This window comes from Berghia stephanieae, chromosome 10, assembly GCF_034508935.2.
Source record: "Berghia stephanieae isolate SIO BIC M18660-M18661 chromosome 10, UCSD_Bste_1.3, whole genome shotgun sequence".
Classification (NCBI taxonomy): Eukaryota; Metazoa; Mollusca; class Gastropoda; order Nudibranchia; family Aeolidiidae; genus Berghia; species Berghia stephanieae.
The window spans coordinates 2,501,663-2,515,857 of record NC_088369.1 but is presented as its reverse complement, the minus strand read 5'-3'; the positions used below and the strand labels follow the sequence as shown (position 1 = coordinate 2,515,857).

Below are 14,195 nucleotides of genomic sequence, written 5' to 3'. Positions count from 1 at the left end.
TTGAAATTTTTATGAGAATAGTCAAATTTGTAGAGACGCCAATTTTCAATTTGACTCACAGGAATTTCAATTTCAATGCCGAAAGAGGAATTTCCGCACATAATAAAATAAATAATAGTGTGAAATTGAATGTAACCTTCAATTTACTTACAAAACAGATCTGTTTTTGTAATTAAATTGAAGCTTACATTCAATTTCACATTATTATTTATTTCTTCGAGCTTCGAGCAGCAACATTTACATTCCACAGCACATAAAAAAGGGAATTGGGATGGTGTTTAGTATTGTGTTTAAATATTGTATAGATCTAAATAGATAACTAATTAGAACTATGTTATGATATATATCAACACATTGCCAAATACAAACCTAAAGTTTCCTTATTTCAAATGAAGTAAAGCTCCAAAACCTAATGGTAGGGATTTTAGTACTGGTGATAGTGAGGATTATGTGGTGTTGGTGGTTGTAGTAGTAGTAGTAGTAGTAGTAGTAGTAGTAGTAGTAGTAGTAGTAGTAGTAGTAGTAGTAGTAGTAGTAGTAGTAGTAGTAGTAGTAGTAATGGTGATGACGATGTGATAATGACTGTTGTAGTAGTAGTAGTGGTAGTGATAATGATGTGGTGGTGGTGGTGGTGGTTGTAGCTGTAGTAGTGGCAGTGGTTGTAGTAGTAGTAGTGATGATGTGGTGTGGGTGATTGTTATAGTAGTAATGATGATGTGGCGGTGGTGGTTGTGTGTGGTAGTATGATAGTGTGGTGTAGTAGTGATGATGAGTGGTGGTGGTGGTGGTTGTAGTAGTAGTGGTCGTGATGAAAATGTGGGGGTGGTGGTGGTTGTAGGTTGTGTGTGTGTGTGTGTGTGTTGTGTGGTTGGAGAGAGAGAGAGAGAGAGAGAGAGAGAGAGAGAGAGAGAGAGAGAGAGAGAGAGAGAGCTCAAAGTGCATGTAGTGATAAGTAGAGAAACATGAACTTGAAAAATTAACGAGGCGAAAGTTTGAGGTCAAAGTATTTGTGATGAGCTATTATTGGCAAATACAGGAAGGTTAACATGAAAATTAATCCAATGAGCGAATTTATTGATTTTTGTGCGTGTGTATGTGTGTGTTTGTGTGAAGAGGGAGAGAGAGAGAGAGAGAGAGAGAGAGAGAGAGAGAGAGAGAGAGAGAGAGAGAGTTGAGCTAAATTTGCTTGAAGGGTTTTTACGGCGCTTGCAACACTGATTGTAGTATTGGTGGTTGTAGGGTGGCGTTGTGGTGGTTGTAATAGTAGTTGCAGGGATGAAGATGTGGTGGTGGTGGTAGACATGATGATGTAATGGTGGTTGTAGTTGTGGTGGCATGAATGGTGATGTGGTAGTTGTTGTAATAGTGGTGGTAGGGATGGCGATGTGGTGGTTGTAGCAGTTGTGGTGGGGACGGTGATGGGGTGGTTGTTGTAGTAGTGGTGATGGGGATGGTGATGTGGTTGTAGTAGTAGTGGTAGTGATGGTTGTAGTAGTAGTGATGAAGATGTGGTGGTGATGGTGGTTGTAGTTGAAGTAGTAGCAGTAGTGATGATGATGATGATGGTGGTGGTTGTAGTAGTAGTGGTAGTGATGATAGTGTGGTGGTGGTGGTTGTAGTAGTAGTGGTAATGAAGATGATGTGGTGATGGTGGTTGTAGTAGTAGTGGTAGTGATGATAGTGTGGTGCTGTAGTAGTAATGGTAGTGATGGTGGTGGTTGTAGTAGTTATGGTAGTGATGATGATGTGTTGGTGACGGTTGTTGCCGTAGTGGTAATGATGATGATGTGGTGGTGGTTGTAGCAGTAGTGGTAGTGATGGTTGTAGTAATGGTGATGATGATGTGGAGTGATGGTGGTGTGGTGTAGTAGTAGCGTGGTGATGATGATGATGATGATGATGATGATGATGATGATGGATGATGATGATGTGGTGTGTGTAGTAGTAGTGGTATGAAGTGATGGTGGTGGTTGTATTAGTAGTGACTGGAACATCTGTGGACTGGAAGGGGTGGGGGGGGGGGGTATCCTTGGAACAATTTCACCTCACCGGAATTTGACAGAAGTTGCCCGTAACCCGAAATTTTTTGCTCCAGACCGGATTGTTTTTCCGGTGAAACCGGAGTTTTGGCAACACTGAATTTGGCATGAGCTTAGATTATAAATTTGATAATGTACATACAAATTTTTGAAATAATACAATTATTACTTCTGTAGTTATTCATTATTATGTAAGATAGATATCCTTTTAAATACATCACCAAAAAAAAAAAAAAAAAAAAAAAAAAAAAAAAAAAAAAAAAAACGCTGCACGAGCTTGCGAGTGTGCATTGGGAACAAAGTTCGAATTCCAAAACGTAAGAGTTTAAGAAATCTTTTATTCTACCCCTCACTCAATTCCCATTTCGTCATCTTTTGAATAAAAGACATCTTCAAAATCTTAAAAATGATATCTACTTCTTTTTAAAGAATCAGATTTTTAGTGAAATGTAACCTGTTATAATCTGACGTCACAAATTATTATTGTAAACTTGATATCATTACGCGTGACTATTTAGGAAGAGGGGTGGAATAATGGCCACTACACGTGCTTTACAAAGGGTTCCTGACACACCAACAGCCACAAGGAACGTGGAGAACGAGACATGACACGACGACTTTTAGACAATATTACAATATTTCCGACAGAGACAACGCTGTTAACGGCCAGGTACTCATTTCAATTCTGAGTACGATGAGAGAGTATGAGTAAAGAGCATTTTCCAATCCAAAAGTTTCCGATCCCGGATTCTATAGCCGTGAAAAGGATAATAGCAATTGCTTGCTATCCTTTGGATAGGACACTGGTCTATCGCAAGGTAGTTCGGCCAGATCTAACAGCAGCTAGCCATTTAATTATGGGTGGACAGCGGGGGGGGGGGGGGCGCAGAAAAAAATGTGTCGACTGCACCCAGCATCGATCTTGGTCCGTTTGATTGTGAAGCTGGTGCTCTACCAACTGAACTATCAGCACCTAAATCACCCACTGATTATGTCAATTTTAGAGGTCGTAATTATTATTTGACGAATAATAAATAAATTCGTCCTATCCGATGTGTACACATATGCAGGTCTAACATCCGAACACAATTATGGGCCTGATTTAACATTGTTGTAATGTGGACAATATTTTGCATCATTTTTTTAAAAAGATTTCCACTACAACAATGAGTCCATAATGAATTGGGTTATCAGACCTTCAAATAAGTGCACGTCGGTATAATTATTTGTTTCTGAGTTGTTGTTTTTTCTCCCTCCCTCCAGGGGACACGATCGTTGTTCGAATCCCCAAGGAAAAGCGCCTCAAGATGATACAGGAGCAGAAGGAAACTCAGTCGAAAGTCCATCCGCAGGAAGCGGATATGGCGGCCATGTTGGAAATCAGGCAGAAGATCAACAAAACGGGGGTCCCAAAATCCATGCCCGACATCTTACGGAAACCAGACGAGAACGGAGTCACGCTCAAGAAGATTTCCTCGGATGCTAAACGTCGAATCTACCTCAGCAGTCAATGATTCAGGACATTGTCATTGGTTGAAAATGACTCGAAAGAAAAAAAGAACAAAAAAAAAGAACCAAAAAATAAGAACAAAACAAATTGTTTAAAATATGAATTTGGCGACTATAAGTGTTTAAAAGTCTCAAAAGAAAAAAATAATTTATTTTTTGTTTAAAATATGAATGTGGTGACTAGATTTTTTTTAAAGAATTATTTTTGACTGGTTATGACGTAAATGATGATCGTAGCTACATTGTTATCAGGGAATAATTTATGACCTTAAAATGTCTTTCTTTTCGTTATTATCTTTTTTTTTCGACATGGAATTAATAGGTCTTTGACCTTAGTAACCCTTGAAATTATATGTAATGTTATGTTATATTATTATGTTATCTCTCTCTCTCTCTCTCTCTCTCTCTCTCATTCGCGCTCTCACTCGCGCTCTCTCTCTCACGCTCTCTCTCCCTCTCCCTCTGTTTCTATCTCCGTCTCTCTCTCTCTCTCTCCTCTCTCTCTCTCTCTCACTCACTCACTCACTCACTCTCGCTTTCTCTCTCTCTCTCGTTCTCTCTCACTCGCGCTCTCTCTTTTTCTCTCTCTCCCTCTGCCTCTATCTCATTATCTCTCTCTCCATCTCATTTGTTCGCTCTCCCCTTTCTCTATCTCCCTCCCCCTCTTTTGTTCTCCCCCCCCCCTCTCTCTCTCTCTCCCTCTCTCTCTCTCTCTCTCTCTCTCCTCTCTCTCTCTCTCGTTTGGTTTCTTTCCCCTCCCAATTCCATCCTGTGCCTACAGTCCGTTACACCTGTTTGTTTCCATCTTGACTACTGTGATATAAAATTGTACAGTTTATTGATAAACACACTGAAATGCCCAACTTGGATGTGACCCAGGATATTGGTCTGGTATGATGGTGTATGTTGACGGTGACAAGGTGGTGGAGATCGGGTTTGGATGTTAGGTCAAAAGATTAGGGGTTGAGCTTTCATTATTATTATTATTATTATTATTATTATTATTATTTATTATTATTATTATTATTATTATTATTATTATTATTATTATTTATTATATATATTATTATTATATTATTATTATATTATTATTATTATTATTATTATTTATTATTATTATTATTTTATTATTATTATTATTATTATTATTTATTATTATTATTATTATTATTATTATTATTATTATTATTATTATTATTATTATTATTATTATTATTATTATTATTATTATTATTATTATTATTATTATTATTATTATTATTATTATTATTATTATTATTATTATTATTATTTATTATTATTATTACTATTATTATTATTATCATCATCATCATCATTACATCATCATCATTATCAATATGAATTCCATCCCCACCTTGTCCTCCTCACCCCAACACCAGACAACAATCACTGGACACAAACAAAATACTCATCACCTATTTTTTAAATTGCTACTCTAACGTCAACATGCTTCAATTTTGTTTCATTTTGTATTTTTATATCTTTTTCCACACTTGATATAAAACGATAATTTCATTGTTGTTACATTCCCAATTATATCCCAGTTGGTAGAGCACTGGCTTCACACTCAAAGGGATCTGAATCGGTTCCAGGTTGACGTTGTAATATTTAGGTTCTGACCTACCTCTCAACATCTGTCCATCCATTAGTGATTGAGTCGCTGGGTCTGTTAGAACAGATGGAAAGTACTTTGGGATAGATAAACGTCCTGCATGAAGACTAGCGAGTAATTGCTATTGTCCTTTTCATGATATTATAGAATACGTGATAATAAAACATCCGCTCTGAAGAACGATTCCTTTACTTACAATCAACCTCCATTAACATGGCTACCTCAAGATTTAATGTAAGATACGTTACAGTAAAACATCGTTATACCCTCTCCCCCTCCCTGTGAGAGTAATGGCAATAAATGTGACCCACTACCTCTATCCGGTAACGCGTCAGGCTGAATCAGACTCTGAAAGTCGAGTTAAAACTGTTCGATATGCTAATCTGTTTGGGCGGGGTGATTCAAATAAATTGTCATGATTTACAGTCTACAGTCAGTAGAGAAAAGACATTCGTTCTTTTCAGTTTGGACAGGGTGATTCAAATAAATTGTCATGATTTACAGTCTACAGTCAGTAGAGAAAAGACATTCGTTCTTTTCAGTTTGGACAGTGTGATTCAAATAAATTGTCATGATTTACAGTCTACAATCAGTAGAGAAAAGACATTCGTTCTTCTCAATTTGGGCAGGGTGATTCAAATAAATTGTCATGATTTACAGTCTACAGTCAGTAGAGAAAAGACATTCGTTCTTCTCAATTTGGGCAGGGTGATTCAAATAAATTGTCATGATTTACAGTCTACAGTCAGTAGAGAAAAGACATTCGTTCTTCTCAATTTGGGCAGGGTGATTCAAATAAATTGTCATGATTTACAGTCTACAGTCAGTAGAGAAAAGACATTCGTTCTTCTCAATTTGGACAGGGTGATTCAAATAAATTGTCATGATTTACAGTCTACAGTCAGTAGAGAAAAGACATTCGTTCTTCTCAATTTGGGCAGGGTGATTCAAATAAATTGTCATGATTTACAGTCTACAGTCAGTAGAGAAAAGACATTCGTTCTTCTCAATTTGGATAGGGTGATTCAAATAAATTGTCATGATTTACAGTCTACAGTCAGTAGAGAAACGATATTCGTTCTTTTCAGTTTGGGCAGGGTGATTCAAATAAATTGTCATGATTTACAGTCTACAGTCAGTAGAGAAAAGACATTCGTTCTTCTCAATTTGTACAGGGTGATTCAAATAAATTGTCATGATTTACAGTCTACAGTCAGTAGAGAAACGATATTCGTTCTTTTCAGTTTGGGCAGGGTGATTCAAATAAATTGTCATGATTTACAGTCTACAGTCAGTAGAGAAACGATATTCGTTCTTTTCAGTTTGGGCAGGGTGATTCAAATAAATTGTCATGATTTACAGTCTACAGTCAGTAGAGAAAAGACGTTCGTTCTTCTCAATTTGGACAGAGTGATTCAAATAAATTGTCATGATTTACAGTCTACAGTCAGTAGAGAAACGATATTCGTTCTTTTCAGTTTGGGCAGGGTGATTCAAATAAATTGTCATGATTTACAGTCTACAGTCAGTAGAGAAAAGACATTCGTTCTTCTCAATTTGGACAGGGTAATTCAAATAAATTGTCATGATTTACAGTCTACAGTCAGTAGAGAAACGATATTCGTTCTTTTCAGTTTGGGCAGGGTGATTCAAATAAATTGTCATGATTTACAGTCTACAGTCAGTAGAGAAACGATATTCGTTCTTTTCAGTTTGGGCAGGGTGATTCAAATAAATTGTCATGATTTACAGTCTACAGTCAGTAGAGAAAAGACATTCGTTCTTCTCAATTTGGACAGGGTGATTCAAATAAATTGTCATGATTTACAGTCTACAGTCAGTAGAGAAACGATATTCGTTCTTTTCAGTTTGGGCAGGGTGATTCAAATAAATTGTCATGATTTACAGTCTACAGTCAGTAGAGAAACGATATTCGTTCTTTTCAGTTTGGGCAGGGTGATTCAAATAAATTGTCATGATTTACAGTCTACAGTCAGTAGAGAAACGATATTCGTTCTTCTCAATTTGGACAGGGTGATTCAAATAAATTGTCATGATTTACAGTCTACAGTCAGTAGAGAAACGATATTCGTTCTTTTCAGTTTGGGCAGGGTGATTCAAATAAATTGTCATGATTTACAGTCTACAGTCAGTAGAGAAACGATATTCGTTCTTCTCAATTTGGACAGGGTGATTCAAATAAATTGTCATGAACAAAAATGAATATAACAGCTGAAAAAAAACACGGTTCGTTTCGGGCTCAAAACTCTTCTTCAGTCAATAACAAAGACAATTAAGATATTAATACATCAATTTGTTGTGACTTAGTGGGTAAGGCCATATAATTACATCTCAAAGACCCGAGTTCCAGCCCCAATATTGTCATCTTGTTTCTTTTTTATTTTCCTTAAGGAATAAACTCGGCCCATATTGCGCACTATGTGACTGAACTGCGGCTAACGCCTGGGTTAAATCGTTCATATTTTTAGGAAGACCTTCTGACGAATTTCCCAGTTGGAATGAATAAAGGAATGTCTTTTCATTTATTTATTTATATTTTTTTGTTTCTCAAACAATACAGCAGACCTGCCAACTTGAAATGTTAAGAATACGAAATTTTCAGAGGGAAGAAATAGAAGTTACTATTATTAACTTTACAAATTAATATTTTACTCTTAGCAGTATTAACTGTGCCTTCAAAACCCTGAATAGATGCTTTGTGACACCAACGTTTTCTTTTTAACACATTGTATTGAATTCTGGGACATGTGTGGAGAAGAGACGGAATAGAAAAGTTGGTAACTCTGGGATGATCGAAGGAAAGAGAGCTAGAGGATGACAAAGAATGACTTATTTAAATAACCTAAGAATGGCCAAAAGTGATTTTAAAAGCAACACAGATTCCATGCGCACCGCAGAGGATCGTGATTCGTGGAGACAGCTGACCGGCAACGTGCTCAAGAGTACAAGCCACGATGGATGATGGATGGACATGATCGTGATTCGTGGAGACAGCTGACCGGCAACGTGCTCAAGAGTACAAACCACGACGGATGATGATGATTGAATCAAAAATGTTCATTATTTATTTCTGCTGTAAAAAGCCAAAAATTCGTGTCTTTACGGATGTTTCGTAGTGGTAGGCAGGCCTGCATTAGAGACAAAGCTGATGCTATAAATAGAACGAAGTTGATGTGTCACTCGGGTCTTTGTTATTGTTTTTTGACATCTGCGTTTATGAGTAATTCTCACCCAACTGTATTAATAACCAGACTATAAACGTTCAAGGTTACACATAGTATGTAGTTTTGTGTGTTGGTCCGTTATATTTCCGGATGGCAATGTTGTGAGCTTCTTAGCCAAGCGTATACAATCTATAACGAGGTGCTAATATGGAAGAAAAGTCGTGACATCCAACTTCAATAACTTATTTTGGTTACTAAATCATTGGAAGTGTGTATGTAACCAGTCTTTCGGACTACTAATAGTAAAACAGTTACATGTTGAATCATAGATGACAGAACTATTTCAGTTGCAGGATGTATAGATAGTATGCGCTTGGCAAAAAATCTCATAACATTGCAATCCGGAAGTATAACGGACTAACACACAAAACTATGTGTAATCTTGAACGTTTATAGTCTCGTTAATACAGTTTAGTGAGAATTACTCATAACCCGGATGGCAAAAAGCAATAACAAAGACCTGAGTGACGTCAACTGCATACCATCTATAGGCAGATTATTAATAGTACGAGACGTAAAAGAGCGAGGATTCGATGATCTTTAATGACGACCAGCATATAGATAGTTCGAAGATGACGTCACTCAGGTCTTTGTTATTGTTTTTTGCCATCCGCGTTTATGAGTAAAGCTCACTGAACTGTATTAACCTGACTATAAACGTTCATGGATACACACAGTTTTGTGTGTTGGTCCGTTATACTTCCGGATGGCAATGTTATGAGCTTCTTAGCCAAGCGCATTCTATCTATATTTAGACTAGAAAATAAGATGGCATCACTCTGACACCAGAGGATCATTTACACAAGGTACGTATCCATTCCTCCGGAAGAGTGGTTTTACACTTCCAATGAGATTGGAACCATTTTTAAATCACATTTTCTTCCCATTTGTAACTGTAAAGACAAAGTTTGTTTTTATTTATTTGTTTATAAGAAATTTTAAAAGAAACATTGAAAAGAAATAGAGAAACGTATATAGAGATACGAGTCTGATAACCCAAGTCCTTCTGTCCCATCCGACATGTATGTATGTATATATATATATATATATATATATATATATATATATATATATATATATATAGATATATGTATATATATGCAGGTCAGATAATCGAATGTAATAATCGGCCTAATTTAACAATGCTGGGAAGGACAATATTTTGCATCATTTTTTATTTTTTTTAGATTTCCATTACAACAGTGGGCCGGCCCATAATGAATTGGGTCACCAGACCTGCAAATAGTTGCACGTCGGTCCCATCGTAGCCATCGTTAAATCATAGCCTGACAATAGAACCCACTAGGATGGCAAAAAACAATGACAAAGATCTGAGTGACGTCATCTTCGTTCTATCTATAGATAGAACGAAACTGACGTCATTCAGCTCTTTTTTATTGTTTTTAAACCATCCATTGTTACGAGTAGGTCTCACTAAATTCTATCAATCAGACGATATAAACATTTAAGATTAGACATAGTTTTGTGTGTTGGTACTTTATAGATAGTATGCGCTTGGCTAAGAAGCTCATAACATTGCCATCCGGAAGTATAACGGACCAAACACAAAACGGTGTGTATCCATGAACGTTTATAGTCAGGTCAATACGTTCAGTAGCATACTCACAACGGGGATGCAAAAACAATAACAAAGACCTGAGTGACGTCATCTTCGAACTATCTCTATCAGGTTATCAGGATAATATGAGGTTGTTTTTTTATTAATAAACACATAACATCAATATCCAGAAATATCAGACGGATTGAGTTTATATGTTCTATTGAGGAGAATTTATTGGACGGGAGTGGAGGGGGGGGGGGAAGATAGATCAGCGGGTAAAGCACTCGCTTCACGCACAAAGGGACCAAAATCGATCTCGGGTGCAGTCGAGACTCGCTGCTGTGTTTATGAAAGTTGTAGACATATCCATGAGTTATGCTGAGCAAAATGACCAATTTTAACATTGGATCTTTCTTAAACTGTGAACACTTTTCACTATGTGGGTCATTTTGAGCACATATTCCAATGTGACCAATGACCTCGAACACATGAAAATGTAATATAGATCATGCCCAGTGTGACAAGACAAAGCGATACAAAGCTGTTTGTGTTAGGTTAGATAGTGCTTAGGCCACTGGGACCCCCCCCCCCCCGTCCCCCCCCCTCCCTTTGGGAGTTTATGCCACTATGTTTTTCAAATAATAGAACTTATTGGCCATACAAATTCCACTGTTACCGTAAAAATAAGTGTCATTTAAGAGAGTTATGGCTCTTTGAAAAAAGTGAGTTGTGTCCCCTTGCAAAAAAGAGACAACATTTCTTTCAAAGGCTCTGGAGACTACAATATTAATTCAAATATATGCAAATTGGGTATCAAACTGAAGGAAATTGAATATACTATCAAACTATGTGCACAAGCTTTCAATTTGTAAATATTTATAGATTCACAGAAAGTTGAAACAATTTGTCAGTAATCTCATGAAGTGTCATATCTAAACTTATGGGCTATTTCAGTGTTTTAACACAAAAATTATTTTAAATATGGCCAAAAACAGCATGTTCATTAAAAATGTAGCACTGAAGAAAGCTATGGCCCAAGCCTCAACAACAACCTTCATATTTCTACGTCACAGGAAAAACTAAAAGTGTACGCAACCCTTAAATTTTTCTCCACTTTGTGGGATGCCAAATTCATCATAATTTTCATTCTTTTTAAACATGGTATTGATGTCCAGTTGTCACATTTAAAAGTAAGTTGAAGGTGTGGTAAAAACAATAGATATATCATGAAAAAAGACTAATTTGTTCACAACCCAAGTGAAGCATCATTACCGAAGACTTTTGAACGAAATCGCATTGTTATATTATGAAGAATAATTGATACTCAAAAGGGATTCTTGATTCAAGATGCAGTAAGTACATAAAAACAATATCCTTATGTGTTTTGCAAACTTGCTTTACTCCTTAACAGTTTGCACTGCTCACCAATTTATTACATATCCTCATCATCAGTAGCAAAATCCTCTTCGTCCTCTGAAGTGTCGTCAAGGAAATCACTGTCAAAGCTATCACTACCATCCTCGGCATATGTATCTTCGTCAGTACTGGTGCAGCTTTCTTCATACACAATTTCCTGCAACTCATCTGGAATGAAAGCATCTTTGAACCACTGTACTTCCAATTCATTTGCAGAATTTCTCTGCCAACCGTTATCCTCTGGTTTTGGAATGCTAGGATTCTGGCACACTGCATTCCTCCAAATGAGAGTTTGAAAGTTGGCTCTTGATATGTGCAGTGACAATACTTGACTACAAGGAGGCATCTGACACAGATCAATTCCACCACTGCATGAGATGGTACCTTTCTTTCCTTTGAAACGCTGGCGAACTATGTCATACCTCACTTTGTTGACACTTGTGCATGAGGTTTTGCCATACAGCTTGCACACAAATGACTCGAACATGAGACAGTCATTACTCGAAACAGCTGCTGATGTTCCAAAACTGGAGAACAGAAGTCTAAGATCTTCCTCCTTTTGAAGAAATTTTAGAGCTTTCAGCTTTCCTTGCCCAGCAAAGCAACTTGTTGTGTCACAGCCTGTGAATGCATGGACACCAAGTGATGCATCACACATCTGTTTAGACAAAGTCTTTGCTATCTGAGAGACATTGATTTGTCGCCTGTTGTTGCCACAGCCAGTATCAAAAATCAGGGTCTTTCCAATTGTCTCTGAGAATGAAAGGAGAAGTAAGAAGACATCCGTGTCTGGTGATCTCAACAATTGTTTCACAGTTTGGTTGGCGGGAAGCATATTGACAGTGCAGTATAATTCGTGTGTCTGCCTCTTCCTGTGATGAGTAGATATCTAGACAAGGTACAGCTGTGGTAAATTCATCCGTGTCACTGTAAAGTAAGGTGCATCTCTCTTCACAGACAAAGAAGATTTCCCTGTTTCTCAGTTTCTTTGCATATTCGTTACTTTCCCATTCCTTGAGGAGAAACCTGATAAGGGATCTTTTGTTATCAACGCAGCTGAGAAATGATTTCCAACGTCTGGGCACTGTTGTTGCAGATCCTCTTTAACAAGTATGCATTATCTTCAGAAGATCCTCACCTCAATCTCTCACAACCTTTGATTGAATCTTCTATGTAAGTATCAGTCACAAAGTGTACACAAGCTGCTTGTGGTAAGGAGGAAAATGTAAGTTTGGCTACTTCACCAAATGTATTTGGGATTGCTGACAGAGTTTGTAACAGTGCATTGCCATCAACAATGTAAACGGTGTTTGTTTGTTTGTTTTTTTTGCATAATCCTCGAACATTAGTGAATTGTCAGGCGTGAGCTTGTGCAACAGAGTTGCTTTGTTGGTCTTCAGAGGTAAACCATCTGATGAAGCCAGCGACCATGGAGTAGGTGTTAGAGGATATTGAAGAACTTTTTGAAGATCAACACTGTGCTCTTGGGACAAAACAAGAAGCTGGCCAAATAAATTTCTTTGTGCCTTGATTTTGACCACGTTCATGTCTTTTTTCACTGTTACCACTTTCCTCAATGATGCAAATGTCTTGGTCTTGTTCCTTTCTAATGGCTTGTGAAATTCTACAGTCTTTTCCTTCAGTCTGTTTTCAACAAAACTTTCAAACAATCTTTTTCCTGTTTTTTTCCACGGCTAGCAGGTCATCAGCAACATCCTCTTGCACTTTCATTCCTGAAGCTAGACTGACCAGACCGTCTTCAACTTCAAAGGGATTGATAAATGCTGAAAATGCCTGGAGGATCTTTTGCACTCGCTTTTCACTTTGTCTTTTTTCTGCAAGGCTCAATTCTTTGTGGGTGTCTATATCCATACAGTTGTTGTTGCTGATCATTCTTTGGGTTGCTGATACATATTCTGCTCGATTGTGTCTTGTTACACTCCAACGGTAATAGCTTGGAAGACTCTTGCTGAACCCAACAATACCTCCTTTTGTCTTTGCATGTTTGTTTATTGTTTGTCCAATGGTCATATCAACTGCTATTCTTCCAGCAGGCGTCCTTGATCTGGAGACACTAAATCCATTATCTTGTAACATTTCTTCTGCCCCTGGGTGGGAATGAATCAGGTTGGCTAGTGACACAAAATATACACTGAGATACTTGGCATAATTGTGGTGATTCAGGTAAAAAGCAGTGGGCACAGTTCTTTTAAACAAGATATATGAAGAAGAAAGTTGTTTGTCTTTGTAGCTCGCAGAAACTGAGGAGAAGCCAAACTCTGTCCATGTATTGGATCCAGTATTGTGCAGTTTTTCCGTACTTTCCTGAGCGGACACTCTCTTTGAAGGCTTCATACTGGAAAATAACTCAGCATACACAGTTGACGAGAATTTTATTAGCTGTATGGCTTGAAATTCCTTCGGTGAATTCCTTTATGTAAGACATGAGGTCTTTACTGAGTTTTGAATCCGTGTCCTGCTCAAATTTTGCAAGCAGAAGCCTCTCTAGAGCCTCCAAAACAGACACATGCACTCGTATAGCCCTGTTGTAGTTCTTTCCACTCATAACCCTATCCATAGAACCATGTGCACATAGCCCTGCTTAAGTCACAATTTCTTCAAAACCAGATCCACTTTGGAGCTTTCCCAGGGCACCAAGATATGAAATTATGGTGTGAAAGACACCCAGGTGAATAATGACTGTTTTGTAAAGCTGTGGGTTTTGCCAGACAATATCGTAAGCTTTCTTTGCTACAGCAAGGTCAAATGCTACAACTGTATATGTGTTATAT

General features: G+C 37.5%; 1 protein-coding gene across 1 annotated transcript in view; it reads left to right on the top strand.

Moving 5' to 3' along the window:
• Positions 1-3,594, top strand: part of LOC144955892 (uncharacterized) — a gene marked incomplete at its 5' end in the record, with an annotated part of 10,961 nt that extends 7,367 nt beyond the window's left edge. The window contains 1 exon segment of the mRNA XM_078886150.1: positions 3,303-3,594. Within this exon segment, the coding sequence (XP_078742276.1) occupies positions 3,303-3,553 (251 nt within the window). The 3' untranslated portion in view covers positions 3,554-3,594.
• Positions 3,595-14,195: the final 10,601 nt, after the last annotated feature.